Source organism: Nicotiana tabacum, chromosome 1, assembly GCF_000715075.1.
Source record: "Nicotiana tabacum cultivar K326 chromosome 1, ASM71507v2, whole genome shotgun sequence".
Lineage (NCBI taxonomy): Eukaryota > Viridiplantae > Streptophyta > Magnoliopsida > Solanales > Solanaceae > Nicotiana > Nicotiana tabacum.
This window is the reverse complement of record NC_134080.1, coordinates 22,154,194-22,174,987: the sequence shown is the minus strand read 5'-3', so window position 1 is coordinate 22,174,987 and position 20,794 is coordinate 22,154,194. Positions and strand designations below refer to the sequence as shown.

The 20,794-nt window shown below is 37.1% G+C and overlaps 3 protein-coding genes across 4 annotated transcripts; 2 read left to right on the top strand and 1 right to left on the bottom strand.

Moving 5' to 3' along the window:
• Positions 1 to 849: 849 nt before the first annotated feature.
• On the top strand, positions 850 to 9,375 carry LOC107805553 (protein transport protein SEC16B homolog). The gene is made up of 13 exons (XM_075246281.1): positions 850 to 3,214; positions 3,321 to 3,641; positions 4,496 to 4,621; positions 4,702 to 4,824; positions 4,907 to 5,077; positions 5,707 to 5,832; positions 5,924 to 6,058; positions 6,197 to 6,324; positions 6,405 to 6,513; positions 6,587 to 6,904; positions 6,990 to 7,145; positions 7,247 to 7,545; positions 8,383 to 9,375. The coding sequence occupies exons 1-13, from the start codon at positions 1,289 to 1,291 to the stop codon at positions 8,888 to 8,890; spliced, it is 4,446 nt and encodes a 1,481-aa protein (XP_075102382.1). The 5' UTR covers positions 850 to 1,288; the 3' UTR covers positions 8,891 to 9,375.
• A 990-nt stretch (positions 9,376 to 10,365) lies between these two features.
• On the bottom strand, positions 10,366 to 15,134 carry LOC107807162 (uncharacterized). 2 transcript variants are annotated; one of them, XM_016631654.2, is made up of 6 exons: positions 14,998 to 15,134; positions 13,641 to 13,956; positions 12,162 to 12,609; positions 11,437 to 11,735; positions 10,901 to 11,273; positions 10,366 to 10,638 (listed from the first exon to the last, which is right to left on the bottom strand). In XM_016631654.2, exons 2-5 carry the CDS (start codon positions 13,941 to 13,943, stop codon positions 10,926 to 10,928), a joined length of 1,398 nt encoding a protein of 465 aa, XP_016487140.2. In that variant the 5' UTR covers positions 13,944 to 13,956; positions 14,998 to 15,134; the 3' UTR covers positions 10,366 to 10,638; positions 10,901 to 10,925. The 2 variants fall into 2 exon arrangements, with proteins under 2 accessions (XP_016487140.2, XP_075102352.1); XM_075246251.1 differs by having other exon boundaries at positions 14,906 to 15,058.
• A 1,550-nt stretch (positions 15,135 to 16,684) lies between these two features.
• LOC107807094 (3'-5' exonuclease-like) lies at positions 16,685 to 17,374 on the top strand. The gene has a single exon (XM_016631419.2). The coding sequence runs from the start codon at positions 16,685 to 16,687 to the stop codon at positions 17,372 to 17,374; it is 690 nt and encodes a 229-aa protein (XP_016486905.1).
• The last annotated feature ends 3,420 nt before the right edge of the window (positions 17,375 to 20,794 follow it).

The following is a 20,794-nucleotide window of genomic DNA, read 5'->3' as shown; positions in this document are numbered from 1 at the left end:
GCAGTTTTGGAGAAGCAGAAAAAAGTAGTTTCTCTCCAAAAGCACTTTTTTGAGAAGCACTTTTTTGAGAAGTACTTTTGAGAAAAATACACTTAGAAGCAATTTTTTAAAGTTTAGTCAAACATTAGTTGTTGTTCAGAAGTGTTTTTCAAACTAATTAGTCAAAAATAAACTGCTTCTCGCCAAAATATTCCTGAGAAAAATACTTAAAAAAAAAACACTTCTCAAAATAAATTTATTTTTGCAGTTTGGTCAAAGGGCTATTAGAGAATTGCTGCGTGGCAATCATCAAGTCAAATTCTACCAAATCTGTCACTTTCTATTTATTGCCAGCAAATCTAGGACAGAGAGAGGTCCCCTTTTTTTTTTAATCCCAAATAGGTGAGTAGGACAAAAAAAAAAGAAATTTTATTATTATACACATCCAATATAGAGAATATTTACTTAGACTACCACAAAGTTAATTATGGGTAACAGTATAAAGTTTGATAAGAGTAGTAACATATTATAATCAATTAATTATATTGAGAGTGTAAAAAATTACTATTAAATTGTTAATTTCATTTTTATGCCGGAAAATATTGCAAAATTTGCTATTAACGGTATCAGGCTTAAAATCAACCCTGAATATAGAGATGTCTTTTATAAAAAGTGTTTTATCCTAAGTGGGACTTCTCAATGTAAATTTAAATTAATTGGATTCAAAGCGAGTATTACATCAGTGATATAAAAAAAATATAGTCTGAACTATTTGCATATGCAAAAATATAAATTAGTCCAAGTATTTTTTTATATTAAATTTTTTATTTTATTTTAATTTTTTATGGGTAGTTGAAAGTTGGGGACTTTTTGGTGCATACGAGGGCTTGTCTTCTTCTCCCCTCTTCTCACATCTTAAATAGGAATAGAAGAAAACATGCATATATAAATATTTGAATGTTTTCTTTTTGTATTTTATTGATATATATACATATATAGGCCAAATTAGCTTCGGTGAAATTTGCTTCACGATCTGTAAGTTAATTTAGTTTGTTCAATAAATTTTCGCTTTTTCCCCTATTAATCTGATTCTTTAAATTGAAGCAACAATTTCCCCAATTTTTTTGTTTTTTTTCCTTTCTGGGTATCTTAAGAAAACCCTAGATCTTGTTGTATTTTTGTTTTCTTGGATTAAATAAAAAAAGGGTTTTTTTTGGATCTCAACATTTGGGCTTTTTTTTATTTAATTGGGATTTGAATTAGAGAATTTTGTTGGGGTTAGGGTTAGGGTTAGGGTTTGGGGGAGTAAATGGCTTCAAATCCTCCATTTATGGTGGAGGATCAAACAGATGAAGATTTCTTTGATAAATTGGTGAATGATGATGATGATGACATTGATTTTAAGGTAACTGCACCAGTGTCGGTTGATGGGAATGAATCTGATGAGGTTAAAGCATTTGCTAATCTTAGTATTAGTGATAATGTTATTGATAATGCTGGATTGGAAAATTTAGGTGGAGTTAAAAAGGAAGGAACTTGGGATGATAAAACAGTTGATAGTGATGTGAAACCGCCTTTGGCGATGAAGGGAGGGGATAGAGAGAAGAGTAGTGGTTCCTTAGTGTCATTGACTTCGGGCGGATTAGATAGTTTGCTTGAGTCGAGCAATGGTGATTTGGAGACTGATGTAACTACTGATTTGTCGGAAAGTCATACTAGCGGATCCGTTAATCCTGACGTAAAGGAGGAGGAGGAAAATCACGCTAGTGGATCCGCCAATCCAGGTGTAAAGGAGGTTGACTGGAGTGTGTTTCATTCTAATCCAGCTACAGATGGTGATACAGAGGTTTTTGGATCTTACTCTGACTTTTTCAGTGAATTGGGGAATAATAATAATACTGGAGTTGTTATTGGAAACACAGGGGAGAATCAAAATGTGGGGTCAAATGTTGTATCAGCTGATCAAGTTAATGATTCCGCGAATTTCGACAGTTCTAGTTCCTACATGCAGCAGAATCAAGATGGTTTTGGCTATAATGCGACTACGGAACAAGTTGCAGGCGGGGAAGATCAAAATAACAGTCAATATTGGGAGAATCTTTATCCAGGATGGAAGTTTGATGTAAATACTGGGCAGTGGTATCAGGTCTCTAGTTATGACTCAACAGCCAATGTACAAGATAATTCTGCTGCTGACTGGACTGTTTCTGATGGAAAGTCAGAAGTCTCTTACTTACAGCAAGCTTCTCAGTCTGTTGCTGGGACTGTAGCCGAGAGCGGGACCACTGAAAGTGTCAATAATTGGAATCAGGTTCACCAGGTAAGTGATGCGACTGAGAATGCAGCGAATTGGAACCACCAAGTTTCTCAGGCTAGTGATGCGAACGGGGTAGTGACAGGCTGGAATCAGGTGTCTCAGTCGAGTGATGGAGGTGGGGTTACGACTGAGTGGAATCAAGCTTCAGAAGTAAACAATGGATACCCTTCGCATATGGTTTTTGATCCTCAATACCCCGGTTGGTACTATGATACCACTGCCATGGAGTGGCGCTCTCTCGACACGTATACTTCATCTACTCAATCAACTATTCAAGGTGAGAGCCAGCAGAATCAGAATGGTTGGGTATCATCTGAAGATTTTTCTCCCAATCACGATCAAAGTTTTTATGGTGCATATGGGCAGAATGAGAATAGTAGATCCATAGTATTTGGCAGTGGAGGGCATGATTACAATGGGTCTTTTGGTAAATACAATCAGCAAAACTCAAATGTGTGGCAAACTGAAAATGTTGCCAAGAGTGAGCCTGTGTCAGAATATAGGGGGAACCAGCCATTGGAGAATCACTACAGCCAAGAGATTTCTGCTAGCAGCCATGTTAATCCGCAAATGTCTAATCAGTATGAGGGAACAGTTTCATACCATGGGAAATCAAATCAAACTCAAGGTAATTTCTCAGCAATAGCTGGGTCACAGGGCTTTAATCAGCAATTTACTCAGCCGACAATGCAGCAAAACGAGCAGAAGCATCTCTCAAGTGATTATTACGGAAGTCAAAACACAGTCAATTATTCCCCACAAGCATTTCAGAACACCCAGCAATATCCTTATGCTCCTACCACAGGAAGATCATCTGCTGGACGTCCTCCTCATGCTTTGGTCACCTTTGGTTTTGGTGGAAAGCTGATCGTGATGAAAGATAATTGCTCTTATGATAGCTCATCCTTTGGCAGCCAGGTTAGACTCGACTGTTATGCTCCTACCTAACAGTCTTTCTTTTAACTATTTTTGAAGTGCAAAACTCTTACTAATTGCTGAAAGTGTTTGTGCGTGCTCTATGAAGAATCCCGTTGGAGGTTCAATATCTGTGCTTAACTTGATGGATGTGATGTCAGAGAGAATCGACAGTTCAAGTCTTGCAACTGGGGCATGTGACTATATCCAAACTCTCTGCCGAAATACATTCCCTGGTCCTTTGGTTGGTGGAAATGCTGGTATTAAGGAGTTGAATAAATGGATTGACGAGAAGATTGCAAACCCTTTATTCCCTGACGTGGATTACAGGAAAGGGGAAGTTTTGAGGTTGCTTCTGACATTGCTGAAAATAGCATGTCAATACTATGGGAAACTTCGATCCCCATTTGGTACTGATACTTTGTTGAAGGTAAAGTGGAAATGAATTTTTCTCATAACATGCCTTGTAATTAGTTATAAATGCTGTCATGCTTTATTATTAAACTATCAACCTAAAAGAGGAATTGTACATACTAGCAGCATGTTAATGTGCAAGTCCTGTCCCGGAAGTAATGAAGGCATTCGGTGGGACCGCAAAGAAAGTTCCTGAGAAATATTCCACCTGCCACAATTTGGAACCTACCTTGACACTCACACAATCTACAAGTATTGTTTTTATCGATTATTATATCGAGTTTAAATAATAACTTGAAATATGAAAAGTAGAGAAGTTGGTGATGTCACATGAAATTTGAAATTACATAAAGCAGTACATAGTTTTAGTTAGTTTGAAATGTGCCATTTCAGGAAAGAGGTCAACATTTTGGACATACTAAACAGAAAGTCAGCAAACAAATGCGGAACAAGAGAGAAATAACAAAGAAATATTTCTTTAGGCCTTCAGCTCTACTCTTTGAGCAAAATTGTGAAGCAGGCTGCATATGTGCTGGGAAAGAAGAGCTTAGGGGACAAATTGTTGCGAGACAAAGCGTATCTTGCAAAGTGTAATGATTTGCACTAATTTGCGATGCAAGATGCAAGAGAACTTTACTTTTTCTAGTTTGTGTCTACTTTGATGATTAGGTGAAAGCAAACTTTAGGAATAGAGGACTGTTTTATTAACCTATGCTCTATTTGGTGATTTCCACTGCGTGAAGATGTGACACCTCATTTGATCTAAATCTTTTCTCATTCTTTGTTTCTGCAGCCATGTCTTAATGATATGGCACTTACAGTTTCAACTTACCAGTTGCTATTGCTAATTTGGTTTGGTAATTTGAGCAGGAAGATGCTCCAGAAACAGCAGTTGCCAAATTGTTTGCATCTCTGAAGCTGAATGGTACACAATTCAGCCAATATGGCACTGTTTCCCAGTGCTTGCAGCAATTGCCTTCTGAAGGACAGTTGCGGGTAATTATTTTATATCTTTATTTCCTAGTTGCTAAGTTGATTATTTGCTTGATCAGCTAATATTTTTGGACATGCTTTAGACTACTGCTGCTGAAGTTCAAAGTCTTCTAGTTTCTGGAAGAAAGAAAGAAGCATTGCAATGTGCACAAGAGGGTCAGTTATGGGGTCCAGCTCTAGTTCTCGCTGCACAGCTTGGTGATCAGGTTTGTCCGGTTCTCCACAATCCAGCCTCTTCATTTTATTCCTCTTTGTACTAATGCATTATCGTTTTACGAACAATTGTAGTTTTATGTCGAAACTGTGAAGCAAATGGCACTCCGGCAATTAACAGCAGGATCACCTTTGCGGACACTCTGCCTACTAATTGCAGGTCAACCAGCTGATGTCTTTAATCCAGAATCTGCAGCTCCAAGTGGCATGCCCATTGCCGCAAATGTCGCTCAACAGCCTGCTCAGGTGTGTGTTTATAGCTCTATTACAGCTGTTATTTTCTTGGCTTGCTGGCTTTACCTTTCAGCTTCAACATATTTTTACATGATTTTCCTTAGCCCCTGGAATGGGATCCTAGTAAGATATATATTTTTTAGTAGGTTTGGATCCTGGCAAATATATATATTCAAGTATCTCTTCGCTTTAACTAGATTCTACAAAATCAATACTATTACAGAATAAAGAGACATAACAGTTATTTGACTTTTTAAATTTGAAAACATGCATATAAAGTTAAAGTTTAGAGAGCATTCCAGATCATAACAAGACATTATTAGTGATAGTCAAGTGGAACCACAAGTATGTGTTTTGACTTATCAGTTCCGCGGAAGAGTTCCACTCTTTTGAGGTTAAACAGTTATTTACCGCCTTTTTGAGGATAGGGTGTTTTTGTCAGAGGTGTAAAACTATTTGCATAACCCTTACATTTCTGTACTAAAATACAGATGATATGTAGATCACTTTTTTCTTCTTCAGCATTTTGTGAAAATATTCTATTTTTGTTATTTCCCTTTAGTTTATTAATCTATTAAAGATTTAGTGAATACTTTGCTGGGAATATTAGCTTGTTTTGATTATTCTTCTATTTATCTTAGTTTGGTGCTAATGTCATGCTTGACGATTGGGAGGAGAATTTGGCTGTGATCACTGCAAATAGAACAAAGGATGATGAATTGGTGCTTGTTCATCTTGGTGATTGTTTGTGGAAAGAGAGAAGTGATGTATGTATTCTGCTTCATATTCATATTCTCATTCTTTAGAATATCTCCTATGCTGTGTCTGTATGCTTCATACTTTAATATTGTGATTCAGATTGTTGCTGCACACATTTGTTATCTGGTGGCAGAAGCAAACATTGAACCATATTCAGACAGTGCAAGATTGTGTCTTGTCGGCGCTGATCACTGGAAATTCCCCCGAACTTATGCTAGTCCAGAAGCTATTCAGGTCCTATTAAGTTGCCTTTCATAAAGAACAAAAAATGAAACATTCTTTTGCTGCTTCTATCTGTTTGCTCTGTGCTACTGCTGCATTAGTGGAGTAATGCAAGTGAATATGCTGACTGATGAAATACTGTGTTGACAGAGGACTGAGATATATGAATACTCAAAGGTGCTTGGAAACTCTCAATTTATTCTTCCTCCTTTTCAACCTTACAAGCTTGTATATGCACACATGTTGGCTGAAGTTGGGAGAACACCAGATGCATTGAAGTATGTATCCAAGATTTTACTTCTACTTTAAATTTTTTGGAAATCCTTACTGCTGGTGGCTTATCATTTCTGATTTTTAGGTACTGTCAAGCATTATCTAAATCGCTTAAGACTGGCCGAGCTCCTGAGATAGAAACATTGAGACAATTAGTGTCGTCTCTTGAAGAAAGGATCAAAACACACCAAGAGGTAGCCCTTGATACACTTACCTTTGTAATATGATGGTCCACAGATAATTATAGTGGGAACTTTCTGCATGCAGGGAGGGTTTGCCACAAATTTGGCTCCTGCAAAGTTGGTTGGTAAATTGCTTAACCTTTTTGATAGCACTGCTCACCGTGTGGTTGGGGGCTTACCACCGCCAGTTCCTTCAACAAGCAGCGGCAGTCCACAAGGGAATGAACATCATTATCAGTCTGCGGGACCTAGAGTCTCAAATAGTCAATCGACAATGGCAATGTCATCTTTGATGCCTTCAGCATCCATGGAGAAAATAAGTGACTGGGCAGCTGACAACAATAGAATGACGATGCACAATAGAAGTGTTTCAGAGCCCGACTTTGGAAGAACTCCTAGACAGGTATGTAATGGTATTACCCTGTGGCTAATTGGGCGTGATCTGTCTGCTCTTAAAAAAAGATGAACTTTTTGTTCAATTTGTATAGGATCATGTCGACTCATCAAAGGAAGCAAGCTCAAGTAACACACCAGGTAATTCATCAGCAGCTGCAGGTAGATCACGCTTTGGTCGCTTTAGTTTTGGCTCTCAGCTTCTCCAAAAAACGGTTGGATTAGTCCTTAAACCCCGACAAGGCCGTCAGGTACATTGTTTCTTTATGAGGTTTCGCTCTGTTATTTTCTACATTGTGATCCTCTGGATTTGTGTTTCACACTTATTTCCATTTGTTATGATCCATTTTAGGCCAAACTGGGTGAAACAAATAAATTTTATTATGATGAAAAACTTAAAAGATGGGTTGAAGAAGGTGCTGCGCCTCCTGCTGAGGAACCAGCTCTAGCACCACCACCAACCACTGCTGCTTTCCAGAGCGGGGCACCTGATTATAACTTGAATATTGTACTAAAAAGTGAAGGTTCTATTAGCAACGGAAGTCCAGACATGAAGAGCCCACCTTCTGCTGATAATGGTTCAGGAATCCCACCACTTCCACCGACCACTAACCAATTCTCAGCACGCAGTCGGATGGGTGTTCGGTCAAGGCAAGTGATATTGGCGTGTTCCTTTATAGAAGTATATCGGATGATTCAATGTTTCAGTAGGATATATGACCATTGGGAACATACTATTGTTGAAGTAATAAGAAGGGGCCAGCTGATTTTTTTTGGTGGCTTAGGTTAACTGTGAGTCTGCTCTTTGGTTACCTTGGTGTTCGGATCCTGGATACACCTTTATCCTGTTAAAATGACGTGGTTTGACTGCACGAAGAATAAAGTATTTTGCTTTAATAGATTATTAATATTAAGTTAGAAAAAGAACATGATTAAAATTTAGTTTGGACTTAAAAAAAGTAAGTTGCTTTGTGAAGAGTTGTCTTAGTTTAAATTGTTGGAGGGAGACAGCTTTGTCATGGAAGGAAAGAAGTAAGGATTTTGGGACGAACTGACAAGGAATTGTTCTGATCAGAAGGAGTATAGAGTGTCTACTTGGACTAATTACTTGATGATGTCCTTCCTGGCAGATCAAAATTATAAAATACATAATTCGATTTAACAAGGAGCAGACAAAGTGCTTCCTTCTCAAAAAAAGCAGCAGACAGCTTTATAATCTTTTTGGTTTTACATCTGAAGATATATGTTAGGTTATTGCAGCTATCTGTTCCTAGTGATTTGTTAATGAAAATGATGAGGGAACTATTAGTTTAGATGTTTTTGCATCCAGCTTCTTTATTTCATTGACTGTGTTATTAGTTTTAATCTACAAATATGGACATAGGCGATGAAAGCTAGTATTTCTAGGAGGTCAAAGTGCATATAGTGTTTCCTGCTGTGACTCAACTAGAGAAAGCTGACCTACTATTCTCATCCCTCTTTTGGCAGGTATGTTGACACATTCAATAAAGGTGGAGGTAATCCAACAAATCTTTTCCAATCGCCTTCTGTTCCTTCCATGAAACCTGCTACTGGAAATGCAAAGTTCTTTGTTCCTACGCCAATGTCCCCTGTTGAACAAACAGTTGACAGTCATTCCAGTGAGCAACAGACTTCAGGAAATAGTGAGAATAATTCAATCTCTGTTGTGAATGGGTCATTCCAGTCACCTGCACCTCCATCAACCATGCCTATGCAGAGATTTCCAAGCATGGACAGCATCTCTAAGAAGGGGGTAACTACTGGACCTAGCCCCCTGTCAAGTCAGTCACGGAGAACTGCATCATGGAGCGGAGGCATTTCTGATGCTTTCACCCCAAATAAATCTGAAGTAAAACCACTTGGTGAGGTATTGGGTATGCCTCCATCATCATTCATGCCTAGTGATGCTAATTTGATGCACTCCTCGATGAATGGTGGTAGATTTGGTGAAGATCTACATGAAGTAGAACTGTGACACAATAAAGATGTACATATTAATTTTTGGTTGTTGTCTTGGTTCTCTCCACTCTCGGGGCACTATGCTGCTCAAGATCATCGGCCATTTGTTGGTAAGGGGTTTAAGTGTGGTCAAAGGAAGCTGGAACACACTTCTCACCAACCCTTCAATTACTTCTCCTTTTTGTAAGATCAGTTATGTGTTGAAAGCCATTACATACTTAGCTGTTTACTTTTAGGTCGTAGATCGTTATTTTTGTCTTTTCTGTTTCTGTTTTTGCCTCTCCAAAAGGTTCAATACCTGCTGTTTGAGAGTCTTGTCATAATATATTACAAGGAAAATGGCACGAGATACATTGTATAGTTGATTTGTTCATTTATAGAGGAAGGAATGTCCATCCTATTAGTTTAAATAGGAAGACCATCTCTGCGGGAGAAAGTGTAGTAAAGAAGAATGTTAGAACTCCATTTCCAGTATTGATTGGACAAATAATTTGCCTTGGACTTTTTCTCCCAGTGGACACTAGCATGTCTCCATTTCCTGCTTACTTTCGTTATTATTACAGTCACATTTTTGTTAAAATAAAAGATCAGTGCTTTTAAAGTAACCTTTTTTTCCTTCTTTTTTTCCTGTTTGGATAAACGAGCATTATTCCACCAGGTAGAGGTAAGGTTTGTGTACACACTACTCTTTTCTGACCCCATTTGTGGGATTAAACCGGATTTGTTGTTGGATAAAAGAGCAGTACTTGGTGGTGGAAGGGTGTTCGAACCCTCAATCAAAATACTAATATACCTTTAATTTGAAAAAGTCTACTAAAGCTTACAATCTAATGATACTGGGAAAGATCATTCATTCAATGTGGCCTGAATTTTCACTTTCCCCTTCTCCTGATCTCTTATGTCATACTGTAGAAGAATACTTTCAAACAATCATACAATATTTGTATAACAGAATCCGACAGACTGAACAGATTTAAAGTCTGATCTCCTAGATTTAAAAATACGAGAATAAGTAGCGACTTCTTTTAATATTAATTATCCAGAGAGTTTGCTTCCAAAGTTCATGTATTTATCCTACGACAATGTTAATTCTCGGAATTTCACTTACTGCATATGATCACTAACTTACGAATTCTGTTAGGAGATAAATGTAGCACCAAAGTTACATTTGTGCCGCATCTAGGTCAACTAATTTATGACAACCTTTTCTGGAGTGCAAAAGAATTAAACGCCCAAGGCAACCAGCATCATAACCCTAAAGTTTTACCCCCCCCCCCCCCCCCCCATTTCTCCAAAATAAACAGCATAGTAAATGTGTCATGTTACTATTAGAGGAAAGCTTCTACCCAATGGAATCCTGAAAGTAGTCATCACAAAACTTCATCCAAGGGAAGAAAAATTGCTAAACTATCATCCGAGAGAAGAAAGAAATCCATGAGAAGATTTAACTCTCTATAATTGCCAGCATTATGAAAATTATATCACTCATCATAAGATGAAAAGCTTCTCGAAGCATCTTCTATTGAAAGAACTGAAAAGCAGGCAATTATACCATGATATTCGGTATTTCCTAATCTCATGCCAAAGCTCAAACTTCACTAGTGTAGATAAAGATATAATTTAACCCCAAATAAGAACAACCTGATTCAATTGTCTTTACAGCATAAACAGTACCATACTCAGAATCTTTCTTGATCTTTCTACATCTCCAAACACAACCAGACTGATTCATCACAGTGAACGAGGACACCACCAACTCGCATCCTGAAAATTTTGAAGTGCTAATTTAATTAAATGCATCAAGAAAAGCTACAAAACCTTGTATAAAAATCAATCATCTGCCACCCTATCCAATATTTTCTCCATTCCAAATATTGACTTTCAGAACCTCCGTAAATATACCCTTAAAAGAACACATTTTATGACGAGAAGGGCACACCCATCTAAAAATGGCAGAGCCAATGCTTTAGATGAAACAAAATGAAACTCAGTGCTCTCAGCTTGCCAAAAGGTTAAGACAACTCACCAAAAAAAAACTCCAATCTACCCATTTAGTATCGGTTATAGGCTTTCCCATAATCATCACGCCTCTGACGCTGAAAGTCACCATAACTGTCTTGTGGCCTTGATGGATGGTAGTTATCCATAGGGTTTGGATATCTTACCCTTGGTTCCATTGGTATGTTGGGTCCTGAATAATGTGGATTACCTGCTGAGTTCTCATACTCTTGATAGCTCTGTTGATTGTAACTGCCAAACCCAGACGCTGACACATGCTGTCCTGCCAGCTGTTGCCTCCTCCGGGCATCAAGTTGAAGAAACTCTTCCCATTGCTTTGCATGTTCAACTCTAAGGATGGCCAATTTCTTCATGTAGTTCTCTCTTACTTCTCTGACGGCCTAACATTTGATAAACCAAAACAAGATGAAGACTGGAAAATAATTTAGCACATCAGCACTAAGGCTTAGCGGAAGGTCTTTCTTCAAAGCAAAATTTGAAATAAAATAACAATCCAAAAATGGAAAAAAGAAAAGAAAAGATCAAATTTTAGGTACTTCATACCTCTCTATGCTTGTGATTTTCTTCATCTTCTTCCTTATCCCGAATTCTTCCTAGATCTATAGCATCCTTTTGGTAGTCCAATTCAAGATTCTCTAAGGATTGTGGAATGGAGGGGTAGTCAAAGTTACTGTTAGATTTCATGTCAGAACCACGTCTACCAGCATCCCAACCATCAGACCTGTAAACACTCCTGCCCTGACCATGACCATCATATGAATTATACGAGTTACTCATATAAGCGGGGCGTGCCGGAGACTTTGATTGGCTTGATCGACCTCTAGCTCCATCATTACCATAAGCTTCATCAAATGAAGAGTGGGTTAAGCACTTCCATTGAAGAACTCTAACAATGATGGCAGCTTTAACATGGCAAAGTATCTTAAAATCTCATAGTGAACCCATCTGAAGCAAACGAGTCTCTACATACTTTCAGTGAAAATTTTCAATGTGGGATAATCCTTTCATTTGAGACCACCAGGAATGTTACATCAGAATCGAACAGAATGCTTGAAAAGAACTTACCTCTTGCTGCCACAAAAAGAAAAAGATAAGCAACACACATTATGAATGAAATTAAATCAACATCAGAACAAGCCTGTGAAGTTCATACTCAAAAAACTTAATTGCCAAAGATACATGTAGAAGGGAAAAATAAGAAACTGAAATAAGGCTAAAAGTCAAATTGCGCTCTACTTGTCGAAGAGAAAGACTCTTTGGTTTCCTACCTTGTGAACTACCCCTTGCAATTTTGTGAAAACCATCATGACCGCGATCATCAACAACCTTCTCTTGTCTTCCGTACCTATGGTGTAATTGTGATGCATTCTGAGGGCTGTGATTGGATCTCTGAGAATCAGAACGTACCATACGAGAGCTAACAGGACTTCTGCGCTCAGGTGACCTTGATCTGGATGCCTGAGAACTAGAAGGACCCTTTTTGTCCGCCTCTTCTTTAATTTTATGCACAGCATCCACTCCTTTTCTTAGGATCAATCTGTCCTTCCCACTAACTATAATAAACCTCTCCTCCATTTTGATTTTGCAGCCAACATCCTTCTCAATTTGATTTATAACTTTCTCAGTGAATAAAGCTTTCACATGGCTTTCCCTTGCAGGCACTCTCTCAAAGAAATCTTGAGACTTGCGATTTGCTCCAAGAGTAGATGGACATCCCTATACGTGGTTTGTTTAGCACACAATATAAACTTTTGACATTTGCATAAGCTCTTCTGTGAGACTCTGAGAAAAAACTTTTGACAAGTACGGAAGGCACACACGCTCTTTTTTTTTTTGCATAGGCAGCCTATTTTATAATAGTTAAACAGTATTCATATATTCTTCTATTTTCAACCAAAATCTTATGTTCAGGATTCCTGGTTGGCTGATAGAAACGGCATGCAAAAAAACTTGTCATAAAAGAAAAGGATTACGGGGACTATTAAAGGGATTATCCCAGTCAAAGCATGAACAGAGGTTAACTTATTTTACTTTAGTTATGCCTTTAGCCAGAAGGATCATAAGCAAAAAAATTGTCAGATGATGTCTACTGCTCTTACATCCCTCAGTTTTAGTTACCAAGCTACCAGTATATGCAAGAAAGATATGTCATGGGATTTTTAATTTTCCTACTTATCCAAGCCACTCTATTCCGGAGTAGGGGTAAGGTCTGCGTACACACTACCCTCCCCAAACCCCACTTGTGGGATTTCACTGGGTTGTTGTTGTTGTTCTACTTATCCAAGCCACCCAAAAAAGGATTTTAAAATTAGTAAGTTAGATTGAGGGGAAAATGCAAAAAGCAACAAAATGCGTGAAATGTGCCAGTTTACATTATGCCAGCTGAGCCAGTATATCTACAAACAAAAGGAGCTCTTGGTCTACAAACTCTGATGACTGTGGTTAACTTGACAAAAATGTAAAATGAAATACCTTTCACCAGAAAATAACGGAGATATAGTAAGGAGCAAAACTGTGATAACAAAAGAAACCAACTAGTTCTCTCACCAATTATTCTCAGGAAAAGAGATGCATCAGCATCCTACAGAGAAAGGGTGAGAAATATAGGAAATTATAGATTGAATAGATTGACTAAATGTAAATATTTCCAGTTATCAGTCTTGTGATCCTTAAACTCTCTTCCCTCCTCAGCCAACTAAAATAGTAGTAACAAGAACACTAATAAGAACCCTAATACAAAGCAGTACCTGGGTAAAGTGGCCTGACTCTCCACATATTTTACAAATCAATTCTTCCTCCTTCCTTTTCTTCCAATTTCTCTCAGTAGCTTTAGATTTAGCTTCCCAAACCTTTGCTTCCCTGCTAGTAAAGTCTGTCGGGACAGCATTGGGGTCAGGGGCGTCTTCTTCCTCATCGGAACCAGCATGAGACCTTTTGTTTGTCACTGTTATCTCTTGTGCCTTAGTTGTGTTGGACCTAACAGGGCCAGTATATTCCTTGTAAAGATCACTGAAATCATCATCGACATCTGAATCTTGCCTACTAGACATATCAAAGAGCACCCTGTTTTGGCAACAATCAACAGAACAAGGAGAGCCCGAAAACGTTGTTACTAACACAGACAAGAACAAATTACAACAAACATAATTCACTTCAAATGCCTATGGTAAGATATCCAATATCAAATTTTGCAAACTTAAGGATGTGGTTTTGTGCAATAACTCAATAAGTGGCCTTCTTTTTATAGATAAGGGATATCATTGAGAAAAGGCGATTGATCCATACAGAAGTTCCATATAAAAGAATCTTAAAGGTTTCCATTCCTATATAAAGATTCTAACTAATCATTTATTCAGTAAGAAAGCCTAATGATTTCCATATGTACGTAAAATTCATAAAATTCCTAGAGAGATCTCCTATTTCTCTTTCTCGCCACATGTCCACATGATTTCTTGAGGGAGAACTTTGTAGGATTTTCCATTTCTTCTTCCTCTCAGCTCCACGGCCATTACGTAGCCGAAACATAAACCTTAGCATATCGGGGTGTTGGACATGCGATTATATTGGCAGCGGGAACATTTGGGAATTGAGACAAAAGTGGTAGATCAAACTGTATGATTTGAAAATTGAACTTGGACTACTTTACCATTTTTTTAAAAAATAGTTGAGATAGGCTAGTAACCTTTCTCAAATAAAAGTGGAAGCCTTGTGGGCAGTGTTATCAAATAGCAGATACCGGTGGAATAATGAAGGTGCGCGCAAGCAAGCCCAGACACAACCATTATTTTCAAAAAAAAAAACATCACACACAAAAAATGGAGTGCAACCTTTTTTCCAACAATTGGCAGACTTTTATAGATTGAATTTCGATACCCTGCCTTAACTGTATTCCATCAAAATACAACTTTAAGTCAAATGCTTAAGGAAGTGTACAAATCGCTTAAAGAGACAAATTAGTATTTCAACATTAACAAAATACTGTAAATAACAAGGAAGCAAACTGAAAGACTACCTGAATTTAACAGTCAAAAAATTCACCAATTGATTTGACAAATGGATTAAATATGGGTTTTTGAAGAAAGCTAAAGGCTAAACACTACTTACCGGAATAGGGAGACGGGCTAGGGTTTGCTGTGAATGTGAGGGGTAGGGTAGTGTAGAAGCGGCGTTAATAGGAGGCGGATTTGGGGGTTGAAAAAATATATGAGGGGATTTCGGGAAAAGAAGGAAAAATGTACTACTACTATTTTCCAGCTGAGTGTATCACTTGGTTATCTCTGACCGTAGATCTTTTTGATCGTACGGTCCTCCTTTCGTGCTTGTGTCCTGTACAATCTTTAGCTGAGTGTATCACTTGGTTATCTCTGACCGTAGATCTTTTTGATCGTACGGTCCTCCTTTCGTGCTTGTGTCCTGTACAATCTTTAGCTGAGTGTATCACTTGGTTATCTCTGACCGTAGATCTTTTTGATCGTACGGTCCTTCTTTCGTGCTTGTGTCCTGTACAATCTTTTTTTCATCGCAAACCTTTTATTGGGTGTTAATATTTGGTCCCTCTCTTTCTTTCTTTTTATTTTATTTTTTGGGGGTTCTTTTGTCATTAGGCAAAATGGATAGTTCCAACTTCCAAGTATATATATGTTTATATATTTAGAGGTGGCAAAAATGAATTACATCAACCTTAGCCACGTCCATTTAATCCGTCCAAAATTTACTTGAATCAAATGTATTGGGTCAAAATTGATCGAATAAAAGTCATAACTTGATCCGTCCATGAACCAATTTGCCCTCTTTCTTTTTATTTGCTTTTAAACAAAATGTGAAAATTAATGTACTTTTCTTACATTATTTAGCTCAATTCTACCAAATTTACATAATTCTTAGTTTCCTAGTTTTATTTTGTCAGACATATTCATTACCCATTGAAGCACATACATCTTCAACTTCGGATATTGGATATTCATCTTGTGAGGATGAATCCTTTGGCTCAATTCTTTTATTTTGTTTTAAATCACGGAAAAAATATCAATAACAATAACAAATTCAGTATAATATCATATGTGAGATTTGACAAGAATAGCGCGTGCGCAGTTTTATTCCTACTTCGTAAAAATAAAAAGGTTGTTTTCGATAAACTTTCAACTCACGAACGAAAAGAACATCATACTTGTTAATATTTTCTTTAAAACTATTTCAAAATATAATATCTATCTTCCCTCCGATTCATGTTGCAAAAAGAAAAAATTAAGCTTATTAAAATGAACATTGAGACTATGTGGCTGAAATAAAACCTTATTTCAAATATCGAAAGTGCCCAACATGTTAGCAGAAGAAGAAGATTTGGAATAAGAATCATTGATATAACATTCCCTAAACAATTCATGCAAATTATCATAGATTTCACTATTCACATATTGATGATAATTGTCATACTTCGAATAAATCATCAAAGTGAAAAATGAAAATAGGTAACATTGGAACCGAAAAATTTTAATTCGTTTTCCCATCAAAGTAAAGAAGCTACTTTAATTAAATAAGTAACTTAAAATAGCATCTCAGGTAAGAGGATAAGCACTAGATAATAATTAAAATACAATAAGAAAAATTTACATTATTTGTTGCTTACCGAAACAGAACTAGTTAAGGAACAAAAGAGCTAAGCTCCTCTTCACTCCCAATCCTACTCAAAATATCAACTATACTATTTATATACCGCACCTTTCCTTCCTATAATACAAAATCACAATAAAATTTCAATCCAAAAGAATTTCAGTTTTCTCTCTTCCAACCCATGGCCGAATTAATCTCCCGAACCTTATTCTTCACTGTTCCTTTCTATGAAAACCAAATCAAAGTAACAGTTACAAAGAAAGCCGCCGACGTCGATAAATGGATTGGCCAAACAATCCACATTCACCGGCGTAGACTCCACAAGCTCCTTATTGGTCTAGACATTGAGTGGCTCGCCTGTATTAACCCCACTGATAAAAACAACCCCAAAATCGCTCTCCTCCAACTCTGCGTCGGCCGTCGTTGCCTTTTATTTCAACTTCTTCACGCTGATTGCATCCCGAATTCTCTCCGTGCTTTTCTCGCAAACCCTAACTTCACGTTCGTTGGTGTTGGTATTCAGGGCGACGTTTACAAATTGTTCGAAGATCACGGGTTGTTCGTAGCGAATTCGGTGGATTTGTACCAGTTAGCATTGGTTGTACGTAAATTCGAGCCTGAGTATGGAATAATGGGGTTGAAGAGAATGGGATTGAAGAGAATGGCGTATGAAGTTCTTGGTAAAGTTATGGAGAAGCCGTTGAAAATTACGTTGAGTCAATGGGAAGCTGAGGAATTATTGTATGAACAGGTGGAGTATGCTTGTATTGATGCTTTTGTGACTTTTGAAATTGGAATGAACTTGTTTTCTGAGATGTTGAACAGATTGGTGTATGATCCATATGTATCTGCTTTTGATGTAAAAATTTGATGAAATATCATAGGGAATTAGGAATGTATATTGAAGAAAATTGATTTTTTTGTATCCATATGTCGAGTCTGAATGAGGGATTTGTATGATATTTTTGTTAAATTCTGATTCAGTGTATTGATTTTTGGTATCTTGTATTAATTCCAACAAGGTGTATGATTTTGGGTTTTTTTTTCTCCTTCTAGAATCTTAATTTGTGCAGATTTTCTGAATCGTTATAACCTCTCTAATGTATACTCCTCTAGTTTAAAAAGGAATGAACTTTTTATTATTGGGAGAGTCAAATAAGATTTTCTTTGACCATATTTTTTGTAAATATTTTTTTAAATATTTTAAATTGTTAACTTTGTAATTTATAGTTGTACATTTTATGTAGTTTCTAAGTATATAAATTTTATTTCAGAAAATATAAAGAATCTATGTCCAATTCATAACGAAAATAAATCCGGAATACATTCATGATCGTTGCTTAAAACATAATATGGGTGGCAAATGGGCGGGTCAGATATGGGACGGTTGGAGAATGGGTAATGCAAAAATGAACAAATTAGTCGACATGACCCATATTTAATACGGATAACAAATGGGTTAACCTGCGAATAATATGGAATCCATATTATCCATGGTTTCTTGAATATGATCAGTTTTGAGAGAACTCCTAATCCCCAATTTGAGAAACCCCCAATTTGAGGCTTTATAAATATAAAAGTCAATGTATAGTAAATATACATAAAATAAAAAATTTTATCTAGCAATATAGTAATGTGGCTCCGCCACTACCTAAGGCCATGTCCTCAGTCAACTCCAGTTGCGCCATGTCTCGTCTAATAACCTCGCCCCAAGACTTCTTAGGCCCACCTCTACCCTTCCTGATACCCACTGAGGCTAACCCGTCGCACATTTTGACTGGAGCTTCTATCCTTCTGCTCTTAACATGCCCGAACCATCTCATCCTTGCCTCCCGCATTTTTTCTTCCACGGAAGCCACTTCAACATAATATGATTAATTTAAAGAATTCATTTTTGTTTATTTAAATAATTGATTCTAACGTGTATATTCACTTGATTATTAACAAAAACTATTTTTTAAACACCTCCATTTCTTTGTTCTTTTATCTTCACAAGCCAAAATTTATTAAGCTCGTATATTATTTTGATTTTGAGTACTATTTTGTCAACAATCCATATAAGTAAACCAGATCATATCCTTATCCAGATTTCTTATTTTTTTTCGAGTCTATATTAAAACATATTAGGAGTCATTTGCTTAATACTTTATTAGTTATTAGTAAAACTTACCGGAAAGTATACGAATAATTATCAATGTATTACTTCCTCCGGTCCAAAATAAGTGATTTTTTAGATGTTTTCACATAGATTAAGAAATGAGAATTTTTCATAAAGCACCATCTTTTAAGTCTAATTAGCCATTTATAGATACTCTTTGCTATATTACGTGTTATAAATACCTTTTATGTTTTTATACAATATATTTTATGTATTTAAGTTGTTGTATTCATTAATACAACCAAAAAAATAGGCGTAAAAACTGGAATTCCAGCTAAGTTTGACATGTATTTAGCTGTATTCAAGCGGCATTAACGTTAAATACAGAAGGTTAAACTGGTTAAAAACGGAAGAAAATCAAATCACATGATATTCTCCTAATTTAACTCCACGGACTAAGGAAATCAAATCACATGATATTCTCCTAATTTAACTCCACGGACTAAGGAAATCAAATCACATGATATTCTCCTAATTTAACTCCACGAACTAAGGAAATCAAATCACATGTGTAAGCACGTGATTTTTTCCCTATGTGAGAATTACTCCCAAAAATTCAAAATAAAATAATTTTCCTTTGTGTGCAATTTTGAGAATTTTCGTGGTATTTTTGATAATTATTTATATTTGTCCATGCATGTTTATTTGTTAAATTAATAAAAAATACAAAAATATGTCGCATTTGCATTTAGGATTTAATTCTACAATTAGGATCAATTAAGTTTGTTTTTACAAGAACAAAAAAATCATAAAAATAATGTACGTTGCATTTTTAGCATTTAATGTCTAAATTGTGTGATTTTATCGTAATTGTTATTTAATTGTGTGTTAATTGTTATTAATAATTAATTAACACTTTTATAAATTAATTTAGTTCTATAGGATAATTTAGGATTTTTAGAATTTAGTTTTAGTTTAAGAAAAAATAAAAGAAGAAAAAAGAAGCAATAAAAGAAGAAGAAAATCGGATTGGGCCTTTTCTTCAATTCTAAACCACAAGCCCAAAACCAAATAACCCCTTATCCAACCCTAAAAACCCCACCGGGTCGACTCTACCCAACCTAAAACCCCTTGACCCAAGCCCAACCGCCCCCCATCTGACCGCACGACCCCCCCACTCTTTCTCTCATTTTTGTTTCATTTGCTACTCACTACCTAAAAAACCCTAAAGACACCCCATCTCTTTCTCCTAGCCGCCGGACCCATGCACCCCCCTTCTCTTCATCTTCTCCGTTCACCCCCCCACGTCCACGAAACCCCACAGCCCCCCCTCCGTTCACCACTGTCCAGCCCCCCTCCCCGTCCATTCTTCTTTTCCGTCGTCGGACCACCCAAGTCGACCCCCCGTCCGCCATTGAAACCAAACAACCATGACACCGCCAACGTCATCCACCTACTGTCACGCCGGACAGACCCTCAACCAGCAGCAGTGACCGTGGTCCGCCATTGACGAGCAGCAGCGCTGCTGCGTCGACCAGTCACGACCCTCGTCGTCCACCCAAACCACCCGTCGACGACACTGCCAACGACCCCCCACCAGACGAACAGTTGCTGCTGCAACTTCTTCGATAGTGTTGTTGCTTCATCTCACGACGCACAACAGCCTCACGCTACCTCGTCGCCCACCAGCAGCTGAGCAGCTCGTCGCTAACCATCGTTAAATGACACACAGCAGTCCGTCGACCACACTACCAACAGCCCGTCGAGGTCGTTGGCAATCTTGGTTCGAGTTTTCCGTTTCCGTTGAGGTCGTCGTTGTTCATCGAGATCCGGTACGTCGAGGTTGCTATCCGAGTTTCTGTTCCGTTGCGGTCATTTCCGGTTAGTTGGTTTAAGTTTCATTTCTGTCCGTATTTTGTTTGATATTCTCGGATCTAAAATCAGTATATGTTTGATTCTTTTCTTGTTCGTTGTTTATCATTTCTTGATTATTTCTTCAGTTTGTTTTTATTTATTTGTTCTTGTTTAGTTTTAATATAAAAGTATGTTAGTTTAATCACTTGAATCCTTTATCTTGGTTGTAATGTTGTTAGATTTAATTTGAAGTTCAATTGATTATTGAGTTTATTGATTTGAATCTACTTGTTTGTTATGTTCAATTTGTTACTGTTATTGAATCTAAAAGTATGTTTG

Bases quoted from the DNA above. Each gene is read 5' to 3' on its own strand.
- LOC107805553 (XM_075246281.1), top strand. From the start codon at position 1,289: ATGGCTTCAAATCCTCCATTTATGGTGGAGGATCAAACAGATGAAGAT. The intron at 4,825-4,906 runs GTTTGTCCGGTT...GAACAATTGTAG, and splicing joins CTGCACAGCTTGGTGATCAG to TTTTATGTCGAAACTGTGAA. The intron at 7,546-8,382 runs GCAAGTGATATT...CTCTTTTGGCAG, and splicing joins CGGATGGGTGTTCGGTCAAG to GTATGTTGACACATTCAATA.
- LOC107807162 (XM_016631654.2), bottom strand. From the start codon at position 13,943: ATGTCTAGTAGGCAAGATTCAGATGTCGATGATGATTTCAGTGATCTT. The intron at 12,610-13,640 runs GTACTGCTTTGT...AACCACGTATAG, and splicing joins AGTCAGGCCACTTTACCCAG to GGATGTCCATCTACTCTTGG. The intron at 11,274-11,436 runs GTATGAAGTACC...ATCAAATGTTAG, and splicing joins AAAATCACAAGCATAGAGAG to GCCGTCAGAGAAGTAAGAGA.
- LOC107807094 (XM_016631419.2), top strand. From the start codon at position 16,685: ATGGCCGAATTAATCTCCCGAACCTTATTCTTCACTGTTCCTTTCTAT.